Consider the following 24,652-nt stretch of genomic DNA (forward strand, 5'->3'; position numbering starts at 1 on the left):
ACACACATAAACAGAGGCCTCCGGTCCACAGCCGTTGATGACAGCTGAGCAGCCGGGGAATGTTTAGCAGCTCTGATACACAGACAGCACAACAGCTGCCCCCTCAGTGCTCCTCTCAATAACAGAAAGAGAGAGAGATACCAGCTACTGGCACTAGCTAACCTGACAGGAAGTAGCAACCTGAAACGGGAAATAAGTAAAGAGTGAAATAGAGGTGTGAAACCAAAGGAGAAAGAGAGCGAGAGAGGGATTTCCTCCATATTCCATCTTAAATATTTCACACACTTTTCCCCCTGGAGAAGGTAGATATCAGAAGCATGTCTGCAAGTACCTTCTTGAGTATATGCCTGTGCAATGGCGTTCACACACACAAACACTGTATGCCATATATGAACAGTGATAAGAGCAGACACACACCTGCAGCTATCTATTCTTAGCTGAGTGTGGCATGGCCCTGAGTTTACTTAGCAGTAGAAAATGAAAATTCTGTCATTAATTACTCACCCTCATGTCGTTCCAAACCCACAAGTCCTTTGTTCATCTTTGGAACACAAATTAAGATATTTTTGATGAAACTTTCTGACTAGGGCTGGGAAAATAAATCGATGCGTCGCAAATCGAGAAATGATTCAGCATCAATTCGGAGATTTTCCTAATGCATCGCGATTCTGAGCTAAGTTTTGAACAGCAGATGGCACTGCATGCTTTAGAAACAGCCGTACTCTGCTTGTTTCCAAATCTTTACACACACACTTGACCTTAAAATAATCATTAATAAAATTCGAAAAGTTTGAAGCGAATTACAAAGGTGTTCACAGTGGGCTGTTTACATAAATCTCGCGTCATAAAGCATTCTAAGCCAAGGTGAAACATGACTCATCTGAACGCACAAGCACTCTTCTTCATGAGCATTTGAGAGTGTGGATAAAAAGTAGATTAAAGCACCATCTGCTGTTGAAATCTAAGCTCAGAATCGATTCCAGAGAGAGAATCACGTTGCATTCGGAAGATCTCAGAATCGATCCACATATCAATTCTGCATCGATTTATTGTCGCAGACCTATTTCTGACCCTGCATAGACAGCAAGGGAACTACACAGGCACAGAAATGTAGTAAAGACATCGAAATTAATTTTCATTTTTGCGTGAACTATCCCTTTAACAACAAAACAAGTGACCATTTTTATAGCAGCAACACATACTGAGTAGGTATACATCATGGCCGTTAAAGAAGTATGTTCCATATTGTATAAATGTGTGTATGTGCCCACTGTTTTATGAAATACTTTTTTCCGTACTGTTTTTTGCCTCAAAAACATTTCAAAAACATTGATTTCTTTAGGAATGGAACAAGTCTTCATGAGTGAAATATTTGTATATTTTAAATTTGTTTTTCCATTCTATTTTCTATTTTTAAATTCTATTTTTACTTGTTTTGATTGATCATTTACTTAAATTTTACTTAATACTTAAAGGGATAGTTCACCCAAAAATGAAAATTACATAATTACTCACCCTCTGTAACGAGAGTCCACTGAAGGCAAGCGTAGTGAGATCCCAAGTGCAGTTTTATTTACAAAGTGATCCAAAGTACAAACATAATCTGAGACTTGACTTGACTTTGACGACAGCAGGTTACAACATCAATACGCGACAAGGAACAATGACAACAAGATGGCTACTTATAGCAGACAATGAGAGTCACATGACATGAACAAACCAATGGGAAACAAGACACATGACTAAGACAACCAATGAGAACATGACACCATGAACAAGAGAACCAATGGCATGAATATATGAGGCCAGGGAAGCATGACACTAACAGCATGAAACAAACTACAAAGACAGTGACACAGAAGAGAAGAAATTGTTGAATAAAGTCGTTATTTTTGTTTTCTTTGCACACAAAAAGTATTCGCATAGCTTCATAAAATTAAGGTTGAACCACTGTTGTCACATGGACTATTTTAACAATGTCCTTACTACGTTTCTGTGCCTTGACCGTGGTAGTTCCCCCGCTGTCTATGCAGGGTCAGAAAGCTCTTGGATTTCATCAAAAATATCTTAATCTGTGTTCCGAAGATGAACGAAGGTCTTACGTGTTTGGAACAATATTAGGGTGAGTAATTAATGACAGAATTTTCATTTTCGGGAATTTTTTTCATCATGTACTCACCTTCACAACATTCTAAACCCGTAAGATTTTCTTCTTCCTGTCCCAGCTGCTCTTTTCCATATAATGAATGGGGAGAGTTGCTTTTGAGCTCTAAAAAGAACTAAAAAATGTGTTAAAAGTAGTCTGTATGACTCATGTACTATATTCAAGGCTTCTAAAGTCACGGGACAGCTTTGTGTGAGGAGCAGACTGAAATTTAGTCTACGACTGTGACTAGACGGTACATTAAAACCGTAAGCATACACACACATTATCACATAACGACAGTACAGAACTGAGATATATTTGATGTCATATTATTGTCTCATGACCAATTTAGGGAGACATACACACACTGATATCCCTGCAGAACTGGCCGTGTTCCACGCATGTGCCGGTAAATGCACGAGAATGTCGTTTATTAGCTCTTGGAGACAAAACACTGTTAAATGATTTATTTGTTCCTCTATTTGCGAGTAAATGGCTTCATTAAAATACACTAGAGCAGACAGAGGAAGAACACACACAGTGGGGGACGGCAGCTGGCCAAAGCTACCGCACACAACCATCATTATAAAACACACTGTGCATATAAACCAACCCAGCCTCATTTTGCTTCATCACTGACACTCAGAGATGACTGTTGTATTAGCTAATAAACAGTGGTTCTCTTAACAGGTAGTAAACAGAAGAGCAGATTACAGCGTCTCCTAACAATCCAGCCTCTTACAGCAGTCGAGTGCATAAAGAGCTCTGATGATTGCAGGGTAAACAACCAGCCATTACACTCGCTGTATCAGAATATTCTCTGCTGAAACAATCTGCTTACATTAGTGCACATTCTCAGGCTAGTGTATGCTGGTTAGTGCTCAATTCAGATTGACCTAAAATGTAACCATAAAAAAAATAATAATAATTTTATTCTTGCATATATATATATATATATATATATATTAGATTTGCATTTTATAAGATTTTTTAATGTTTTTTAAAGAACTTTCTTCTGCTCATCAAGGTTGTGTCTATTTGATCAAAAATACAGGAAAAAATATTTTGTAAAATATTATTGCAATTTAAAATAACGGTTTTCTATTTTAATATACTTTAAAATGAAATTTATTTCTGTGATCAAAGCTGAATTTTTAGCATCATTACTCCAGTCTTCAGTGTCACATGATCCTTCAGAAATCATTCTAATTTTATTTATGATCAATGTTGGAAACCGTCGTGCTGCTTCATATTTGTGATATTTTTTTATGATTCTCTGATTAATAAAAAGTAAAAAAAAACAGCATTATTTAAAAAAGAAATTTTGTGTTACAATATTCAATGCTATTCAGAAGTTTGGGGTCATTTTTTATTTCTTCTTTTTTTAGGAAATTAATACTTTTATTCAGGAGGGATGTGTTAAATGAATAAAAAGTCATAGTAAAGACTTATATTGTTTGAAAAGATTTCTATTTTGAACAAATGCTGCTCTTTTTAAATTTGTATTCATCAAAGAAAAAAGTATCACGTTCCAAAAAAACAATATGAAGCAGCACAACAGTTTCAACACTCATCAACACAAATCAGCATATTAGAATCATTTCTGAAGGATCATGTGACACTGAAGACTGGAGTAATGATAGTGTGTGTGTTATGGTTACACTGTATGTATGGTTACACTGTAGATCAATCTGAATGTAGTTTTTTGTAAAATATTATACATATATATATTTTTTTGTATAATCACAAAGTTGCCTTGCAGACGTTTCATGTCTCTCATTTCACTCTGTTCTCTTTTTCTTCTTACATAATAACATCAATTAAACTCAAATTAATATTTAATGTCCATTTCTGTATTTTCAGTACATTCAGTCAGTCATTATTACAAAATAAAAATAAAAAAAGTCCAGAACAACTTGCAGAAAAAAGTTGGGTTTCTATTCAGAAATTTAATACAAGCTCCCTGTCATTTTTATATATTTGTGAAAATGCACTCTGTTTGGATGCTCAAAGATGATGCATGTTGAAATAAATAACTGAAATTGAAAGGCAGGTCAAAGAGAGATTGGCTCGTAATTTTCAAAGTGCTTTGAGAGGGGTGCCAAGACAGAAAGATATATGGTAGCAGTGTTTACTCCACTGGCTCTCCGGTAAATAAAGGCACCTCCTGCTAAATGGAGATAGAGACGCTTTCATACAAGTGTGTTTACACTCCCGTTGGAGGTTTCACTCAGGGCCAAGCGGCTGATGGAGAACATTGGGTTCTTTCAGCGTTGTAACGGTTCTACCCACACGTGGATGACCTGGAGCCAAGCAAAATGAGGGGTCTTACAGTAAAACGGAGGCTCAAATGATATCCAGTAAGAAGCACACACACAGTTCTAACACTTAGACCTGAAGCAAAACATTGTTATGTGTCAATGAGAAGTTCATGGACATGGCAGAGAAGTTGACAAGTAGAATATACAAAGCTGGAGATTGATAGGAACAGCTTCTCAAGAACTAACCACAAATTTTAGAAGTGCAACACCTGCACGGAATTTTCAATCACAGTGTTTGTTATTTTAGTATTATTTATATACTATTATAGTATTTGGAATTAGTTTATATTTTTAATATAGTTTTATTTTAAGCAATTTTGTCATGTGCTTTTGTCAACTTTTTTTATTTCTAGTTTTTCAACTAATATTTATATTTTATCTCAGCTTCATTTCAATTAACAAAAACAATTTTAGTGGTTTTAGATTTATTTGTAGTTAACTGTAACAACAATGACAATGATGTCCAAAGATACTTTGCAAGGCCCTTGAGGAACAGTTTACATTATTCATTTTTTTACTTTCCCTGTGACTTTCAGCAGACAATTAATATTGAATATGTCAGGCTGCATCAATAAAATGTTTTTCTGTTCAGGGCAGATGGCAGCTCAGCACTTGCTGTGCTGACAGAACATCTATCTGGGATCAGAGCTGTTGTAAAATACCCAATTTCCATACTCATTAACACACTCTGGGTCAACCGCAGTTTTTTCCCACCTTCACCCTCACTTATCATCCAGCGGTGGCAATCACACAAAGCTTCTGGATTCAGTGTATTCTTAGAAACCATAAATGGTTGCCAGGGACAACAGCTTGAGGCAAAAACGATGGCTTGCTTGGATCAAAACACCCTTCTAGCATGGCTGAATTTTGAGTAGTGCCAGTGTGGCTCTCAAAGAGCCTCTCTTTAAACAGCCTTTGAACGGTTGTTCTTTGTACTGGGTAATGGGTTTCCTTAATGTTGGTGTTTTTTTCATTTTACTTTCAGCTTCTTTGACACTTAATTGATAGCACAGAGAGAAGAGAAACAGGAAATGGAGGAACTAGATTGGGGGGGGGTCAGGTTGAAACTAACACAAACAGCACAGATCAACATGTTACAGCATGTTCACTAACCACCTTTATTATATTATATCTCAGTCTGTAATGTTCTTTTAAAAGTAAAAAGATATTTTTTAATCATCATAGATGCTTTAAATTGATAAAAAGTGACAGTAAAGAATTTCTATTTGAAAAATGCTGTTCTTTTGAACTTTATAATCATCAAACAATCCTGAAGAAATGTATCATGGATTACACAAAAATAAGCAGCACAACTGCTTTTAACATGATAATAATAAATAATAAAAAAATATATATATTGAGCACCAAACTACAGTTTAAAATAGATTACAATAGAAAACAGTTATTTTAAATTTAAATAATATTTCAGTATTTCATTACTGTTCTTACTGTGTTTTTGATCAAATAAATGCAGCCTGGGTGAACATAAAAGACTCTTTTCTAAAACATAAAAAATTCTCACCGAACCCAAACTTCTGAATGTTAGTCTATCCCTACTTTTGTTACTTTTTGGATCAGTTCACGTAAAATCTGGATTCCGTAGAAAATCCTGAGCACTAGGCCATGACTTGCCATATTTTAACCTAATTTGATTTGTTTCTATTTTCCTTCCTAGATTTGACTATCAAGAGCTGCTCCACAACTCCACCTTCTGTCTTGTTCCCCGCGGTCGGCGCTTGGGGTCGTTCCGTTTCCTGGAGTCTTTGCAGGTAAAACATTTTTCAAATGACCCTGAAAACTGAATACAGTCAAATATGCTTCAACAAGCCTTTTAAAGATGCAAGAAAGGTTTGGTAGATTATGAAAACAGTCAGGTCTTGGAGTCTCCCAGATAAACAGCACATTAGCCGTCGAGTGGAAAAACTTCCCAGGCGCATATATTCTTGGTGTCCTGGTGGTGTGTGTGAAAGGGCCGGAAGCTCGCGGAGGGTGCCCTCGCTTCGACTCTGCCGATCCGTGCTGAATGGATAAATCTACAGAACGGTGGGTTTGGCAGCCAGAGCGGCCCTCACACTGATTCCTCGGCTCTACTCCTCTGTCTCTTTCTCCCTCTGTGCTTTTCCATATAAGCCCCTGTCTGAGTTCCATAGATCTCTTTTCTTTGGAAGCAGCCAAAGCCACAGAAAGAACTGGCAATTACTAGCACTGCTGAAAGTTCTACAACAGAGGTTCTCAAACATTTCAGGCCAAGTAGCACCTAGTCAGGGGTAAGACTGGGATTTTAGAGGTGGCCGGCACTAAACATTTTCAAATCAAAGGGGGCAGACCGTTACAGCCCTGTTACACTTCTTCATGTTCCTTTTAATGTTTTCAGCAGTGGGTACATCGACATCTCTGGGCGCAAGTCTACAGACTGTGTGAGTGACATAATGCCATCTTTTGATTATTATCCATATTCCTATAATTAAGATAAATCTTGCTGATGTCTCATCAATCCCTTGACTGGCCTTTTTGCAGATTTATTTAGGATGCTTCTAAAGCAACATCTAAAATATATTTCAATTAAAAAAAAAAAAATCATGTTGTTATGCCAACGTTGCAGACCAGTTTAAAAAATGAATACTATATTTTGGAATTCTGTCTAGTCTGACTAGAAGTGCTTGGAACACACATTATCGATTTAAAATTGAGGGATAGGGCATAGCAAGGGTGGGCAATTAATTTTCCCAAGGCGCCACATGAGAAATTTTGGTTGCAGAGGGCCGGACCAATACACTTAACTCAGTTCTGCCCAATATATTTTATATCTCTCTATAAATGGAACATTACAATCATACAATGAAAATGTGGAGCACACAATTATACCAGTATAATGAACATTCACAAAAACAGTTTTGAAAATGTGCTTTTTTTGTTGCAGCGTTTCAAAAACTACCATCACAATTTTGAACAAAAAAAAAAAAATCAAGTATTTCAAAGATTATGGACATGACATTCGCAATCAATACCTGAAACACACATTCTCATAGAATGTATTAACAATAACTAGATTGAACCATCTCTTTATATAATTTCTAAACTGCTGAAAATAGAGTCCAGACAAAAAAAAAAAAAAAAAAAAAGACCCGAGTTTTTGGGAGACAACGTAGGCCTAGTATTTGTAGACTCTCTGTGATTTACAATGCACAGCCCAGAAGCAACAATATCTGCCGGATGGAAAGGGTTGGCTAGTCACAACATAAAATATAGCCTACATATTTAATTAAATTTGTTTTTGTGTTTCAGAAGAATAATCAATGTTACGGATGGACATCTCTATGTTACGGACGTGACAGTTCTGAAAGCAGAATACATCTGACAATGGAAACTCGTAGCTAAAATGCTTTAAAAACTAGTCGTTCATTTAAGTCATTATTAACTAATTGCATGTTGCCACCAAGCACAGGCAAAAGTCGCCTAATGATTATGAATGTGTTCGAAAAAAAGGAGATATTTTAATTTATTGATTCTGTCTCATCTCCGGAGTACTGGATGTGCCTTTAGAGAGAAATTAACCTTCATACAGATTACAATAAATCAGGAAATATTTGTTTTTGAATTGGTTCGTTTAAAAGTAGACATTTTAAACTTTCTATATATAGCCTACTTCACATGTCTGTGAGGCAGCCGTATGCGGACTTCTTTTTTCTGACATGCTCCAGCTTCAGAGATGGCAGAAAGCGCGTCCAGCTTTCATTATTTTACAAAAGCAACGTTTTGTTGTGTTTATGAGTTTACAGAAATAAAATCACTTTCAAACTGATTTTAAGTTGTTTCATTATCAGGAAACAAAGCTGTTGCCTTGAAAATAAAAGCAGTGCGGTTGTATTGTGTACATCCAATTACACCTATCTGCGATTGACTTTTAATGCCCAGGACTGGGGTATAGGATAAAATAAAATAAATAACATTTTATTTTCAAAATAAACACAAAATTAATATAGAACATTATCCTAACCATAAGCTATTTATGGTTTCTAAGGAATGTGGCAACTATAATACAATTTCAAAAAATAAAAAATTAAATACAGTCACAGGTGTTACATTTATTATTAATATTGATCAGATTGAATACAAATAAATAGGCTATAGTTCATCATCCTAACTATAGGCTGTAAACTGTATGATTTTAACATGGCAAAAATAAAAAACTAATAATAAAATAAAATAAAATGTGTGGTCACAGGTTTGAATTTTACAGTGGCTTCAAACATGGCCCATTCAATTAACAGTAGAACAATCTGTTTTATGTATGTACATGGATCATAACTTCAGCAATTTAAAAATCTGGGTAGTTAAAAATTAATACTGCAAAAACCACATGCCACAGAATGAGAACTGCTGTTCTAGAACATCCTCTGACCCCCATCATCCAGATCCTGCTTTTTTCCTCTCTAATCTCACAACCTCTCTCTGGTGTTCCTCGACACACTCCTTTTAGAAAAATGGCTGTGCAAGCAACCACAGAATGGATCAGTGCCAAGAGGGATCCGTGCTAGTCGGGCGGCCCTAGAGCATGAAACAAAGGCCAGCTCCTGGATCTCTGTGGGCTTAGTAGGCCAAGGTAGCAATCAGTCACCTGAAGCAATTTGTTGCTGTCCGCCCCGGTGTCCTCTAACGCTGTTTAGGATGAAAGCATGGCTGCACACAGCTAGAGGGGGTGTGTTTGATCTTGGCCCGTTCTTAGGATTGCACTCTCTTGTGATTTAATTAAAAATCTCACTGTAGAGCAGAATACGAGCTGAATGACGAAAAGAAGAAGAAAAAAGGCAAACAAGGAATCTGGGAGAAAAAGTAGAGCAACATCAAGATGGAATAGTAAACAAGAGGAAAGGCGAGCAACTCCACTTCAATAAATCATGGACCCCTGTTTCTCTCCTACTTCACCCTCCTATTCGGGGCGAGGGAGATGGGGTAATTAACACATCTGTCTGGCGGTGTGTCTGGTAAAAAAGCTGGATGGGAGCAGTGAGTCATGCACAGGCCCCTCCGAGACCTCTTAAAACAACCAACAGCCTTTTCATCACACGCTATATATCTCATAACCTTGCCTAAAGGGAAAATCAGATGCACTCCCAGCAGGCACACAAAAGGCACACAATGTCATAAGACATTGATACTTGGTTAAATTTTGGTTGCAACATCGGGTGACCAAAATTCAATGTAAATTCAATGTAATGTTAATGTAAAATTGATGTCCAATTCCGACATCAGCTGATGTTGAGATTTTGTTGTTTTTAGGTTGTGTAACCAAAATCCGACGTTAAGTTAACGTCAAATTGACGTCATTTTCATTTTCAACCAAAATGCAACGTCCGTCCGACATCATGTCCAACGTCAACCTGATGTTACATAGACGTCTGGTGCCTGCTGGGCTGGGTCTATTTTTCAGTGCATTTGGGGTGAACTTGGTCTGTTTTCTTGTGTGCGTTTTTGTTTTTCATTAGATGAATTGATTATGCTGATGCTAATTAGTCTAAGCCACTTGTCTCCTGTGGTTGTATCCCTCACAGGCCGCTTGTATCCCGGTGTTACTCAGTAATGGCTGGGAGTTACCTTTCTCTGATGTCATCCAGTGGAACCAGGCAGTCATCGAGGGCGACGAGAGACTGTTGCTACAGGTAACAGATCTTCGTGTGAAGAACTCGAATGTCACTTTTCTGAGAAGGGAACATGAGGATTGAAGAAACTGCTAATTAAAACATGTTGAAAATAATATGCACAAGCACTTTTTTATCAGATGAATGTTTAAGGGAAAGTGTGTTCTTAGATTTTTTGACTGTCACCATTATCTAGTCCTGCTGCTGTGTGACATGAGTATTTAATAAAACATTTCATTCAATTTGTTAACATTAGTTCATGTGTAAGGTGTCATGAATTAACAACGAACATTTTAGAGCATTTGTTAATCTTGGCTAATGTTTATTTATGCAGTTTCTTTGAAATCAAAGAATCCTGAAAAAAAGTAACAGTTTTCATGAAAATATGAAGCAGCATAACTGTTTTCATCATTGATAATAAAAAAGAAATGTTTCCAAATTAGCATATTTGAATATTTTATTTCTGAAATGTGACGCTGAAGACTGGCTGTTGAAAATTGAGCTTTGCCATTAAAGGATTAAATCACACTTTAAATATTTTTTTTAAGTTATTTTAAATAGTAATAATTCTGAACATATCTGTTTTTATTGTATTTCCATCAGATAAATGCAGCCTATATATTTTTTAAATAAATTTACAACTCGAAATGTTACAAACGCATTAGTACAGTGGGGCAAATAAGTATTTGATACACTGCCGATTTTTCCCACTTACAAAGATTGGAGAGATCTGTCATTTTCATCGTAGGTACACCTCAACTGTGAGAGACTGAATATAAATTTAAAAAATCCAGAAAATCACATTGTATGATTTTTAAATGATTAACTTCTATTTTACTGCATGAAATAAGTATTTGATCACCTACCAACCAGCAATAATTCTGTCTCTCACAGACCTGTTAGTTTGTCTTTAAGAAGCCCTCCTATCCTCCACTCATTACCTGTATTAATTGCACCTGTTTGAACTCGTTACCTGTATAAAAGACACCTGTTCACACACTCAATCAGACTCCAACCGCTCCACTATGGGCAAGACCAAAGAGCTGTCTAAGGACACTAGGGACAAAATTGTAGACCTGCACAAGGCTGGGATGGGCTACAGGACAATAGGCAAACAGCTTGGTGAGAAGGCAACAACTGTTGGCGCAATTATTAGAAAATGGAAGAAATTCAAGATGACTGTCAATCTCCCTCGGACTGGGGCTCCATGCAAGATCTCACCTCGTGGAGTATCAATGATCCTGAGAAAGGTGAGGGATCAGCCTAGAACTACACGGGATGACCTGGTCAATGACCTGAAGAGAGCTGGGACCATTAGTAACTGTTACCATTAGTAACACACTACACCGTCATGGATTTAAAATCCTGCAGCGTGCACAAACTCCTCCTGCTCAAGCCAGCACATGTCCAGGCTCTGGATGATCCAGAGGAGGCACGGGAGAAGGTCATGTGGTCAGATGAGACCAAAATAGAACTTTTTGGTATAAACTCCACTCGCTGTGTTTGGAAGGATGAGTACAATCCCAAAAACACCATCCCAACCGTGAAGCATGGGGGTGAAAACAGCATTGGGGGTGCTTTTCTGCAAAGGGGACAGGACGACTGCACCGTATTGAGGGGAGGATGGATGGGGCCATGTATCGCAAGATTTTGGGCAACAACCTCCTTCCCTCAGTAAGAGCATTGAAGATGGGTCGTGGTTGGGTCTTCCAGCATGACAATGACCCCAAACACACAGCGAGGGCAACGAAGGAGTGGCTCCGTAAGAAGCATTTCAAGGTCCTGGAGTGGCCTAGCCAGTCTCCAGACCTGAACCCAATAGAAAATCTATGGAGGGAGCTGAAACTGCGTGTTGCCCAGCGACAGCCCCTAAACCTGAAAGATCTGGAGAAGACCTGTATGGAGGAGTGGGCCAAAATCCCTGCTGCAGTGTGTGCAAACCTGGTCAAGAACTACAGGAAACATCTGACCTCTGTAATTGTAAACAAAGGTTCCTGTACCAAATATTAAGTTCTATTTTTCTATTGTATCAAACTATTATCTCATGCAATAAAATGGAAATTATTCAAAAATCATAATGTGATTTTCGGGATTTTTTTTTTTTTTTTTTTTTTTTTTTTAATTCTGTCTCTCACAGTTGAGGTGTACCTACGATGAAAATTACAGATCACTCCATTCTTTGTAAGTGGAAAACACTGCCGAGTTTTCAAGTTATGAAATACTTATTTGTCCCACTGTATCGTTTATTAATATTGTACTTTTTTTACATATTAAGATTTTATTATATTCGAGCTGTCTGGAACGCAGCATTAGGTTAACGTTTCAATTAACGAGCGATTCTATAAATTGACATTTCAGCACTTGACCAACGTATAGTGACTCCTAAGTAGCACTTAAAGCACGACTACGTGCGATTGTGTTAAGTGCATTTTCGGGAAACGCATGTGAAACAATAAGGAGCGTTCGTAAAATGACTCGTAGAAAATGCTCTTAAGAGCTAAGATCGTTATCGGGAAACCCTATAACCCTGGTTAGTAGGCTACTATTCTTCTCGCACATTCACAGAAATAAATTACTTCCGCGTTGAAAAATAAGGTGCATAGGTAACTTACTGTAGCATTTCACTGCAAAACACTTTTGTCATTGCTGCACATTTGTGTGTGGAAGAGTTTGTGGAGGTAGTCGACAGGTAGAAACTCGATACTAGGTTTTCATAGGAACACCAATTAGCCTCACTGGTGAGTTCTTTGTCACTTTGTTCCCTCAGGTACCTTCTACGGTGCGGGCTGTAGGCATTGACAGGGTGCTGGCTCTCAGACAGCGTACACAGATGCTATGGGAGGCCTACTTCTCCACCGTGGATAAGATTGTACTCACCACGCTAGAGGTGAGAGCTGGGTCAGTTTAGAAGTGTATACAACGGCGGATCTGACAGAGAGGAAGGTCTGTCAGGGGAAATTAAACCAGTGCAGGTTGCCTTACATCATTAGCACATAATTAGTCCCCTGCCCTTAGGTTAATTGGCATATGAACTGTCGATTTTGCACAAAAGTATAGCTTTGGTCTGCCCTCTGCTGGCCAGCAGGTGAAAATGGGCATCTTTAAAACCGATAGAGATTAAATGTGCTGTTGTGATTTGATGTGATTGTTATTTTTAATGCTGCCGTCTTGATGTCTGTCAGATCATAAAGGACAGAGTGTACTCGCACATCTCCAGAAATAAATTAATGTGGAATGCCTTACCTGGAGGGTTGCTGGTTCTGCCCGAGTACTCAACGCACCTGGCACACTACCCCTTCTATTACTTAAACCTCGGTAAGGCTGTGCCAAGTCTTTTTAAATATTTTGTTGTATACATATTTATTTGGAATGGAATACTAGATGTACTTGTTCTGTGATGTACTAGATGTGCTGTGGTGGCATATATTGGTCTCTTAAAAATAAAAGTTTATTATTGGCATCTATGAAACTCCAATCTTTCCATTGCACAAAAAGTTCTTTATAACGGGGAAAAAAAATATTTGATTATTAAAATGTTCTTTACACTAAGAAAAAAGGTTCTTTGAGGAACCCGAAATGGTTCTATGACATTGCTGCAAATCCCCTTTTGGAACCTTTATTTGTAAGAGTGTGATTGAATACAAATTCGAATGGAATAACAAGCAAGCAAATAATGAATAATAACAAAATGTACATTATGAACAAAAACAAATATTTTTAAACATTTGTATTCTACGTTGTTGTCACATGACCTCATTATTGTTTTACTCCTATTTTGTGTAAAATGTGTTTTATAATATATAAATCAAATAATGAGTCAAGAAAGAAGAAAAATAACACAGTGATAGTTTGCCATTTCAAACATTGTGCCATTGAGCACTATGCTAAGTATATAGTATGGATAGTATCTTAATGGCAAAGGACGCTCATTCTTTTTCCTCTGTTGATGTAGGAATCAGTCCAGGTCAGGAGTTCACTGCTGTAATTCATGCCACCTCACCTCTGGTCTCCCAGTCTCAGCCAATCATGAAGCTTCTTCAGGTTGTCTCCAAATCAAAATACTGCTCCCAGGTACAGTACTGCAAAGTCAGTGTTTATAAAAAAAATATACAGTAATATGAATTTTTACAAACTTATAGTAGCAGCTATTGCACCACTAAGGAATGACCTTTTGTTCAATTATATCAATGTAGATCCACATCAGTTCAGTGTTAATATAGTTGGACACAGACAAAAGCCAACAAGAAGACACATCAACCATTTTGGTGTGCATGCTGTGATAGTGTGTGTTCTTGTTTGGGTTTCTTGTCAGATCATCATCCTGTGGAACAGTGAGAAGCCGCCCCCTCACCGGAGTAAGTGGCCACCTATGCCAGTGCCCCTTATCATCACAGATGGCAGGAGGAAAGTGAGTATTCAAGTGAGAGAACAGTCAAGTCATGTCTGTGAGTGGTGGCGAGATCTTGCACTCTCTCTCTCTCTCTCCACCTCGTGTCTCACTCAGCTCTTTTCCCTGCCACCTTCTGTGCTTGCAGACGAGCAGCCGTTTCCTGCCTCATGCAGCTATTGAGACAGAGGCAGTTTTGAGTCTAGATGAAGACACAGTGCTCTTGACCAGCGAGGTATAGAGTTTCCTCTTCATCCTGCATGGTTTTATTTCATTTTCATCTATTTTAAATTAAACTTTCATTTATTTATTAAAATTGTGATCATTATTTTATTTATAGTATACATTTTATTCCTTATCCTTAAATGATTTTAAATTCGAGTTTGTGTATTTTATGTGCATTTAAACTTATATAACTTATATATACTTATATTTATAACTTTTGGATGGATGGATGGATGGATGGATGGATGGATGGATGGATGGATGGATGGATGGATGGATGGATGGATGGATGGATGGATGGATGGATGGATGGATGGATGGATGGATGGATGGATGGATGGATGGATGGATGGATGGATGGATGGATGGATGGATGGATGGATGGATGGATGGATGGATGGATGGATGGATGGATGGATGGATGGATGGATGGATGGATATAGTTTAATAAAAATTAAAAACTGTAAAAACAGAACTAGCCACCATTCTGGAGTGCTCTAGGTGGTTGCTATGGTGCAGTGTTGTATTAGTCCCTGATATGGACAAATATACAGATATACAGTATACATATACGTATACATACACGTGGTGTATATATATATATATATTATATATATATGAATATATTGGGGATTCTAGTAGATGCCCTGGGGTCATAAAGAGTCTAAACTAAATTAAATAAATCAGATTACATTGTTTTGACACATGACAAAGCTAATTCATGTTTTTCCTCTGTAATCTGACACTTCCAGATCAATTTTGCTTTTCATGTGTGGCGGAGTTTCCCCGAGAGGATTGTTGGCTACCCTCCCAGAAGCCATTTCTGGGACCCTGTAAAAAAAGCCTGGGGCTATACCTCTAAATGGACCAACGAGTACTCCATCGTCCTCACTGGAGCGGCGTTTTATCACAGGTAATTGGCTGTAGTTGACATATCCTGACAGTGTCGATGTCTCTCACGCTTCATCAAGCTCTCTAACATGACCAGCGGTGAATGTGCTCTTTATTATGCGTTGATGTCTTTGCGTCTCACAGGTACTACCATCACCTGTTCTCTCATTACCTACCCTCCTCTCTGCGTGCGCTGGTGGATCGCACCTCTAACTGTGAGGATATCCTGATGAATTTCCTGGTCTCCTCTGTGACACACCTGCCACCGATTAAAGTAGCGCAGAGGAAGCAATACAAAGAGATGCCCACCCTGCAGGTGAGGCCAGAGAGCCAACATTTTGTACTTACAATTCTGCTCATAAATTTACATACCCCTTGCAGAACATGATTTACATACCTTTGAATCTTAAAGAGATAGTTCACCCAAAAAAAAGTGTTTTTAGGTCATTGTTTTATGAGTGATAAATTGAGTGCTAACATTTGTTAGTGTTATGTAAGAATGACTTGATTTGAGACAATTGTAAGTGTTTTGGTAGTCTTAGTTCATTTTGGAAGTGAAATGTATTGCTGTGCCAAGCTGAAAGTTGGTAATGAGAAGTGTGTCATAGTATAGCAATTGTAAAAAAAGAAAAAAAAAAAACTATAATAATGTGATATATTTGACATCTTATTTCCTTTCCACTATAAGGGCACTAAGATGGCCCCATGGGCGAACCCTGAGCACTTTACCCAGAGGCAGGAGTGTGTCAACACCTTTGCAAGCTGGTTTGGTTACATGCCTCTAGTGCACTCTCAGTTTCGCCTGGACCCCGTACTCTTCAAGGACCACGTGTCCGTCTTGCGCAAGAGGTACAAAGACCTGGAGCGTGTCTGAGCCAAGCTAAATGAGTACTAACTGATACTTATGCTGATGGAGAGACTTATCCCTCCACTACTGGCTGCTAGCTTGTGGTGGCCAGCTGATGGACAAGAGACGGGTTTTTGCCTCTTATGACCAGTTCTCAATTTATGACTGACAGCTTCATGGATGAGAAAACATCACAGATCTGTCAATCATTCCAGCTGCTGTTTGACTGGAGGAGTTTGTAGCATTAAGGGTGTCTAATGGTGCATTGGACTAACACATGAGTCACAAAGCAACTGACTGATTACATGAAGTGGTAATTACATGACCAATAAAATAATTCCGAAATGCAAACAGTGTGTGTGGCTGTATTTGTGAAATAATGGTTTTATATTGCTCTTCCCAGCAACTTGCCTAAAACTATTACCCAAAATGTGGGTAGTTAATAAATAATAAAACCATTTTCTCTTCAATATCAAGACATTAGATGAAAAATAATATTTTTGGTGACAAATCTTTTATTTTTTTTAGACAATTTAAAGTTGAGTTGGATTAGAAGAATACAATTTACATGAAAACACGGAAAAGTCGATTAATTACAGATACACAAGCAAAGGACTGAAAGAGTCAATTGTAATGAATTGTTCAAAACATTCTTGGACTCTTTCCCCGGTTTTAATTACAGACGAATCTGTACTGAATCAACATCGACTTGAAAATGAAATGGTGCTTTGTGCACTTCGTGAAATTTAATGTAAATTATTGTAATTGCTGACTGGTTGTTTATACAACATGTAGTTCAAGATTCAATTTTGTAGTTTTATTCATCTCTGGTATGAGTTTTTAAAAGCATACACTACCGCTCAAACGTTTGGGGTAAGATTTAAAGACTTTTATGCTCACCAAGGTTGCATTTATTATTCAGTAAAACCAGTAATGTGAAATATTACTACAATTTAAAATAACTTTTATATTATAATATATTTTAGAATGCAATTTTTTCTAATTTAGAATTTTCAGCATCATTACTCAGAAATCACTACAGAAATCATTCTAATATGCTGATTTGCTAAAAAGATTTCTTATCAATGTTGAAAGCAGTTGTGCCGTTTAAAATTTTTATGGAAACTGTGACAAATGTTTTCATAAGTCTTTGATTAATAGAAATGAAAAAGAAGAGCATTCACTTGAAATATCAAAACTTTAATACGTTTAGTTCTAGATATAATGGCTTATAATTGCTGTTGTGAATTCTATTCTGTTTTTGTATTTCCTATAAGAAAAGACATGACAAAAGAGTTTTTATTTTTATTTTGTATAAAAGTCTATCACCCTGCAATTCATTATTATTATTTTTTTTTTTTATTATTATTCTTTCCCCAGAAGGCAGATATACGAGTGTAAAGCAGAGCTCAGGGAAACACACACTCTACCTGAGTACATATTTGAGGAGCAACAGTGTGAAACACATCACACAGTTCAATGCACAAAAGACCATAGAGTAGGCACTATTATTTACAAAGCTCAGTCCGCAGTGCTCATTTATCATGCCATCAACATGGCTAGCTTACATCATCTGCATGGCTTTTACATTACTTCCCGTTTCTGATGCTAATTCAGTGCTTTGATGGAGCAGTTATTAATCAAAGCATTGGGATTTAACACTGTAAATGAGGCAGGACCACAAAGAGATGCCAAGCCTGATCTCATTTGTCAAGATTAAATATTATGTGGCATTTGCACGAGCAGTGAATGAAAGGCAATCTGCCGTCCACTGCTATCCATGTGAAAGCACCTGAAAGTGTGAGAGTTAGAAGACTGTAGATGAGGGCTGACGGAAGATGGTCAGATGTTTACTAGGAAGCGTACCGCTGTCATTTTCGCATGGTGAGCATGGCATTAACGTCCCACAGGAGATTCCTCATCTGGTCCATAAGCACCTTCATCTCCTGGTTCTTCTGCCTCACTTTCTGTTAAAAAACATGAGAGGAGAAGCTCATAGCACTATTACATGCCAAGTTTAAAAAGTATTTTTTTTTTTTTTTTTTAAGAAATTAATACTTTTAATTAAGAGCAGTGGGCAGCCATGCTGCAGCGCCCGGGGAGCAGTTGGGGGTTCGGTGCCTTGCTCAAGGGCACCTCAGTCGTGGTATTGAGGGTGGAGACAGCGCTGTACATTTACTCCCCCCACCTACAATCCCTGCCGGCCCGAGACTCGAACCCGCAACCTTTGGATTACGAGTCCGACTCTCTAACCATTAGGCCACGACTTCCCCATATAAATCCAAATTTAAATTTTATATTTGAAAAAAAGTTGAATACCGTTGGTTCACCCTCCACCCATAGTTATAGGGGTGTTTTCACCCAAATAAAAGAGCATAAATCTTGTAGGTATATAATGCAGTGTAATAGTGGGTTCAGAGATATGAAACAATGAAACACACCTCTAGAACCTCCTGTCTCTCCTGAATAACAGCTGGGCTGCACGGCTCCACTCTCACAGGTGTCGTCTCTTCCCCCACATAAGGAACCAGCTGGAAGGATGGAAGAAAACCCATTATTCAAATGATATCTGTAATAATACATCTCCTGAAATTGAATCTGACTTGATTAAAAAAAAAAAAACATCTGAGACAAATAATGAAAAAGCTTCCATTTCACTTTTTTGCATTTAATGCTTTTAACAGTATATTTTTCAAAAATATGCATTCTCTCTTAAAATGTTTCAAACTAAAACTATATTTCCAGGATTATTACATTTAAAATTTTCAATGCAGTCTCTGACTTACTAAAGGCCCTACTGTAGTATATATAAAACTTACCACAAAAAGGAAAATAACAAAACCTATTTTAGAGCTAATACATGCAAGTGACTTTACATGTAAATCTATTTTAGTCTTGCAGTCTGACTATATGAGATGACATGAGGCCAAGTAAGCCTAGCTGCTTAATTTGCTATTGTTTAAAAAAATGTTTTAATAACATTAATTCCATAATGTACAGTATTGTAATGAATTCAGCTAAGCATGACAAGTAATCTCAAATCATGTTAATACTCACTGCTCTCATTTTATTTAATGGTATCTATGACTTTGGCATTAGCAGTATTTTGCTCATCTGAACCCTTTATGAGCAGTTCATTTTAATGAGTAGTCTGTTATTCTGCTATAAAGATCTCACTGAATTTACATTACATGCTATCAGAATTCCATCTTACTTTTTAGTATATAGTATAATACCAGCAACTGCACCAAATTGAGTACGAGTATGAGCTCCATATTCTCATTATATCATACTTTATGAGCCATAAAAGCCTGATGTATCAAATATGATACAAAACATTTTTTGTTTTGTTATTTTAGTGCTGGGCAATGATTAATCATGATTAATCGCATCCAAAATAAACGTTTTTGTGTGCATAATGTGTGTGTGTGCTGTGTATATTTAAATTATGTGTTTATAAAAGACACACACATAAAAATATATATTTAGAAGATATTTACATGTATGAACGTATATATTTATATTCATATAATTTATAATATATAAACATATTTAATATATGAACAGAAAAATTTTCTTAAATATATACATGCATGTGTGCGTATTTATATATACAGACATGGCAAAAAATATCGGCAGCCTTGGTAAATATGATCAAAGGCAACTGTGAAAACTAATCTGCATTGTTAATCTTTTTCATATTTTATTTAAAATATTCACAGAAATCTAACCTTTCATTGGATAATAAGAATTTAAAATGGGGGGAAATCTCATTATGAAATAAATGTTTTTCTCAAATACACATTGGACACAATTATTGGTACCCCTAGAAATTCTTATGACTAAAATATCTCTGAAGTAAATTCCCATTCATATTCACAATTTTGAGCACTCCAGGGTGATTATGAACATGAAATTATCCAGCCATGGCTTCCTGTTTCACAGAAATATAAATAGGAGGGAAAACAAATCCCAAATTCCCTAAATCATCCATCACAATGAGAAAAACCAAAGAATATATTTCTGATGTGCAGCAAAAGATAAATGAGCTTCACAAATTAGTGAAGTGGCTTTAAGAAAAGAGCTAGAGCAGTGGAAATTCCCATTTCCATTGTGATAAAGTTCATTATTTTCTGTAATGTACTGATAAACATTAGACTTTCATATATTTTAGATTCATTACACACAACTGAAGTAGTTCAAGCCTTTTATTGTTTTAATATTGATGATTTTGGCATACAGCTCATGAAAACCCAAAATTCCTATCTCAAAAAATTAGCATATCATGAAAAGGTTCTCTAAACGAGCTATTAACCTAATCATCTGAATCAACTAATTAACTCTAAACACCTGCAAAAGATTCCTGAGGCTTTTAAAAACTCCCAGCCTGGTTCATTACTCAAAACCGCAATCATGGGTAAGACTGCCGACCTGACTGCTGTCCAGAAGGCCATCATTGACACCCTCAAGCAAGAGGGTAAGACACAGAAAGAAATTTCTGAACGAATAGGCTGTTCCCAGAGTGCTGTATCAAGGCACCTCAGTGGGAAGTCTGTGGGAAGGAAAAAGTGTGGCAGAAAACGCAGCACAACGAGAAGAGGTGACCGGACCCTGAGGAAGATTGTGGAGAAGGACCGATTCCAGACCTTGGGGGACCTGCGGAAGCAGTGGACTGAGTCTGGAGTAGAAACATCCAGAGCCACCGTGTACAGGCGTGTGCAGGAAATGGGCTACAGGTGCCGGTTTCCCCAGGTCAAGCCACTTTTGAACCAGAAACAGCAGCAGAAGCGCCTGACCTGGGCTACAGAGAAGCAGCACTGGACTGTTGCTCAGTGGTCCAAAGTACTTTTTTCGGATGAAAGCAAATTTTGCATGTCATTCGGAAATCAAGGTGCCAGAGTCTGGAGGAAGACTGGGGAGAGGGAAATGCCAAAATGCCTGAAGTCCAGTGTCAAGTACCCACAGTCAGTGATTGTCTGGGGTGCCATGTCAGCTGCTGGTGTTGGTCCACTGTGTTTTATCAAGGGCAGGGTCAATGCAGCTAGCTATCAGGAGATTTTGGAGCATTTCATGCTTCCATCTGCTGAAAAGCTTTATGGAGATGAAGATTTCATTTTTCAGCACGACCTGGCACCTGCTCACAGTGCCAAAACCACTGGTAAATGGTTTACTGACCATGGTATTACTGTGCTCAATTGGCCTGCCAACTCTCCTGACCTGAACCCCATAGAGAATCTGTGGGATATTGTGAAGAGAAAGTTGAGAGACGCAAGACCCAACACTCTGGATGAGCTTAAGGCCGCTATCGAAGCATCCTGGGCCTCCATAACACCTCAGCAGTGCCACAGGCTGATTGCCTCCATGCCACGCCGCATTGAAGCAGTCATTTCTGCAAAAGGATTCCCGACCAAGTATTGAGTGCATAACTGAACATAATTATTTGAAGGTTGACTTTTTTTGTATTAAAAACACTTTTCTTTTATTGGTCGGATGAAATATGCTAATTTTTTGAGATAGGAATTTTGGGTTTTCATGAGCTGTATGCCAAAATCATCAATATTAAAACAAAAGGCTTGAACTACTTCAGTTGTGTTTTAATGAATCTAAAATATATGGAAGTCTAATGTTTATCAGTACATTACAGAAAATAATGAACTTTATCACAATATGCTAGTTTTTTGAGAAGGACCTGTATATCATACTAATGCATGGTGAGAAGGAGAGTTTGAGTGACCAAATACTCTCCAAGGACCACAGCTGGAGAATTGCAGAAAATAGTTGAGTCTCGGGGTCAGAAAACCTTCAAAAACATTTTGTTAAACCGCACCTACATCACATGTTGTTTGGGAGGATTTCAAGAAAAATTATCCTAGCTCATCCAAAAACAAACTCCAGCATATTCTGTTATCAGACACGACTGGAACTTCAAATGGGACTGGCTTCTATGGTCAGATGAAGCTAAAAAATGAGCTTTTTAGCAGCAAACACTCAAGATGGGTTTGGTGAACACAGGGATAAAAAGTACTCCATGTGTACAATGAAATATACTGCTGTATTTTTTATGTTGTGGGCCTTTATTCCTTCTGGAGGTCCTGGACATCTTGTTTAGACACATGGCATCATGGATTCTATCAAATACCAACAGATAAAAAAATCAATAAGTGACTGACTCCGTTAGAAATCTTATAATGGGCCATGTTTGGATCTTCCAACCGGACAATAATCCAAACACAAATCTCAAAAACACAAAAATGGGTCACGGAGCACAAAACCAATCTTCTGCTATGGCCATTCCAGTCCTCTGACCTGAACCCTGTAGAAAATGAGTGGGCTGAACTGAAGAGAAGAAGCACCAAAATGGAGCTGGGAATCTGAAGGATCTGGAGTGATTCTGGATGAAGGAATGGTCTCTGATCTCTTGTCAGGTGTTCTCTAACCTCATCAGGCATTATAGGAGAAAATTTAGAGCTGTTAAACTGGCAAATGGAGGTTTCAAAAAGTATTGAATAAAAGGGTGCCATGTCATGTTTAATCAATACATTCCTTACTTTCTAAAAAAAAAAAAAAGAAAAAAAAAAAAAGCAGACACAGATCTAAAACATCTAAAAGTGTTTTTAATGAAATATCAATTGTGACCCAAGAGGGTATTTCAGAATTAGTGAAATGACCATTAAATATTTAACTAGGAAAAGAGCTATATTGTACATCAGTAAACATGGATGAGACTCACCTCAGCTGGAGACTCCTGGATGTCAGGTGTCATTTCTACACAGCGTTCATACAGCAGACGCAGCTTACGGAAGAGCAGTGTCAGCTGACGCAGATGCTCCTGCAGCTTCCCAAAGCGGTCCTGATACGATGCCTGACTCTGTGTCACACCGTTGGGAAGCTACAAAAAACAGATTTTTCATTTTATTAGGTATTAGTGTGTTTGAATTTTGGTGCATATGCTTTTTGGAAGCTGTTCTGATTATACTAGATATTGATATTTATAATCAAAATGTGGCATTATTTGTTGCATAGTTTGAACTTATAACATTTGTATTTTCTTATCCAAATGCAAAAAATAAAATAAAATAACACTAATAATATAATTATATGCCTTGATTTGATCAAATGTTGCACTTGGACCATTATTCCATAATGAAGCAACTAGGAATGACTAGCTACTATTACTGTGCACTAGCATTCGCAGATCCCTTGTATATTTAAAAATCGCGCATAGAAAATTACCTGAGTGGCCCGTGTGATCTGGAAGATCTCCATAGTGCGTGTGACGATGTCCTGGACAGTCTCCTGACCGATGCGGCACAGGTAAACGGGAGAGATTTCCCGCAGGACACCTTGTGGGGGCATCCCAGGCTGAGCAAGGCCAGGAGGCATGTGTGTCTGTGGCTGCTGCTGCTGAGGGGGCATACCCGGACCAAGTCCCTTCTGCGGGAGTGGAGCAGACATCTAAAAACAGAGATCATTCATTGAGTCAGCTAAACAAAAAGAGCGTGCTTATGGAATAAAAAATTATTTATCTGTTTATTTGTGACCCTGGACCACAAAACCAGTCTTAAGTCGCTGGGGTATATTTGTAGCAATAGCCAAAAATACATTGATTGTATGGGTCAAAATGATTGATTTTTCTTTTGTGACAAAAATCATTTGGATATTAAGTAAAGATCATGTTCCATGAAGATATTTGGTAAATGTCCTACTGTAAATACATCAAAACTTCATTTTTGATAAGTAATATGCATTGCGAATAACTTCATTTGGACAACATTAAAGGCGATTTTCTCAATATTTAGATTTTTTTTGCACCCTCAGATTCCAGATTTGGTTGTATCTCGGCCAAATCCTATACTAACAAACCATACATCAATGGAAAGCTTATTTATTCAGCTTTCAGATGATGTATAAATCTCAACTTCATAAAATTGACCCTTATGACTAGTTTTGTGGTCCATGGTCAGATTTATAAATGGATGAGACAGAATGGACGGAGCATTGAATTCGGAGATCGGTCTTTCTATAGAAACTCACTGCGCTTATCGGTGCTGCTCCTGGTCTGTAAGTAGTTTACTTCTGGTGGGTAACAGTAACAATAGCTAAATAAATGTGGGACTTCTCCACTCGCTCACATCAAAGCCCCTTGATTTTAAACAGATCAGCATTAGCCATTACCTGTTTCATCATTTCCTGTTT

General features: G+C 37.6%; 2 protein-coding genes and 1 long non-coding RNA gene across 5 annotated transcripts in view; 2 read left to right on the forward strand and 1 right to left on the reverse strand.

Annotated features, from left to right (window-relative positions):
• Positions 1 to 16,804, forward strand: part of LOC306847579 (exostosin-1c-like) — a 57,278-nt gene extending 40,474 nt beyond the window's left edge. For all 3 annotated transcript variants that reach the window (XM_079381599.1, XM_079381600.1, XM_079381598.1), the window contains 10 exons: positions 6,143 to 6,236; positions 10,020 to 10,127; positions 12,874 to 12,993; positions 13,289 to 13,421; positions 14,059 to 14,177; positions 14,419 to 14,514; positions 14,642 to 14,728; positions 15,471 to 15,631; positions 15,754 to 15,925; positions 16,298 to 16,804. In XM_079381599.1, coding sequence (XP_079237725.1) covers positions 6,143 to 6,236; positions 10,020 to 10,127; positions 12,874 to 12,993; positions 13,289 to 13,421; positions 14,059 to 14,177; positions 14,419 to 14,514; positions 14,642 to 14,728; positions 15,471 to 15,631; positions 15,754 to 15,925; positions 16,298 to 16,483 — 1,276 coding nt within the window. In that variant the 3' untranslated portion in view covers positions 16,484 to 16,804. The remainder of the gene's footprint in view (positions 1 to 6,142; positions 6,237 to 10,019; positions 10,128 to 12,873; positions 12,994 to 13,288; positions 13,422 to 14,058; positions 14,178 to 14,418; positions 14,515 to 14,641; positions 14,729 to 15,470; positions 15,632 to 15,753; positions 15,926 to 16,297) is intronic.
• LOC306847517 overlaps positions 1 to 24,652 on the forward strand; it is a 779,007-nt gene that overhangs the window by 213,575 nt on the left and 540,780 nt on the right. The gene's annotated exons all lie outside the window — the stretch shown is intronic.
• On the reverse strand, positions 16,959 to 24,638 carry LOC306847122 (mediator of RNA polymerase II transcription subunit 30-like). Its single transcript, XM_079380907.1, has 5 exons — positions 24,491 to 24,638; positions 23,690 to 23,911; positions 23,187 to 23,345; positions 18,898 to 18,987; positions 16,959 to 18,423 (listed from the first exon to the last, which is right to left on the reverse strand). Exons 2-5 carry the CDS (start codon positions 23,909 to 23,911, stop codon positions 18,328 to 18,330), a joined length of 567 nt encoding a protein of 188 aa, XP_079237033.1. The 5' UTR covers positions 24,491 to 24,638; the 3' UTR covers positions 16,959 to 18,327.

Source organism: Barbus barbus (assembly GCF_936440315.1).
Source record: "Barbus barbus genome assembly, chromosome: 27".
Classification (NCBI taxonomy): Eukaryota; Metazoa; Chordata; class Actinopteri; order Cypriniformes; family Cyprinidae; genus Barbus; species Barbus barbus.

Coding starts and splice junctions, on each gene's coding strand:
- LOC306847122 (XM_079380907.1), bottom strand. CDS start 23,911: ATGTCTGCTCCACTCCCGCAGAAGGGACTTGGTCCGGGTATGCCCCCT. Junction 23,346..23,689: donor AGATCACACGGGCCACTCAG/GTAATTTTCTAT, acceptor TGTTTTTTGTAG/CTTCCCAACGGTGTGACACA. Junction 18,424..18,897: donor AGAGACAGGAGGTTCTAGAG/GTGTGTTTCATT, acceptor GTTTTTTAACAG/AAAGTGAGGCAGAAGAACCA.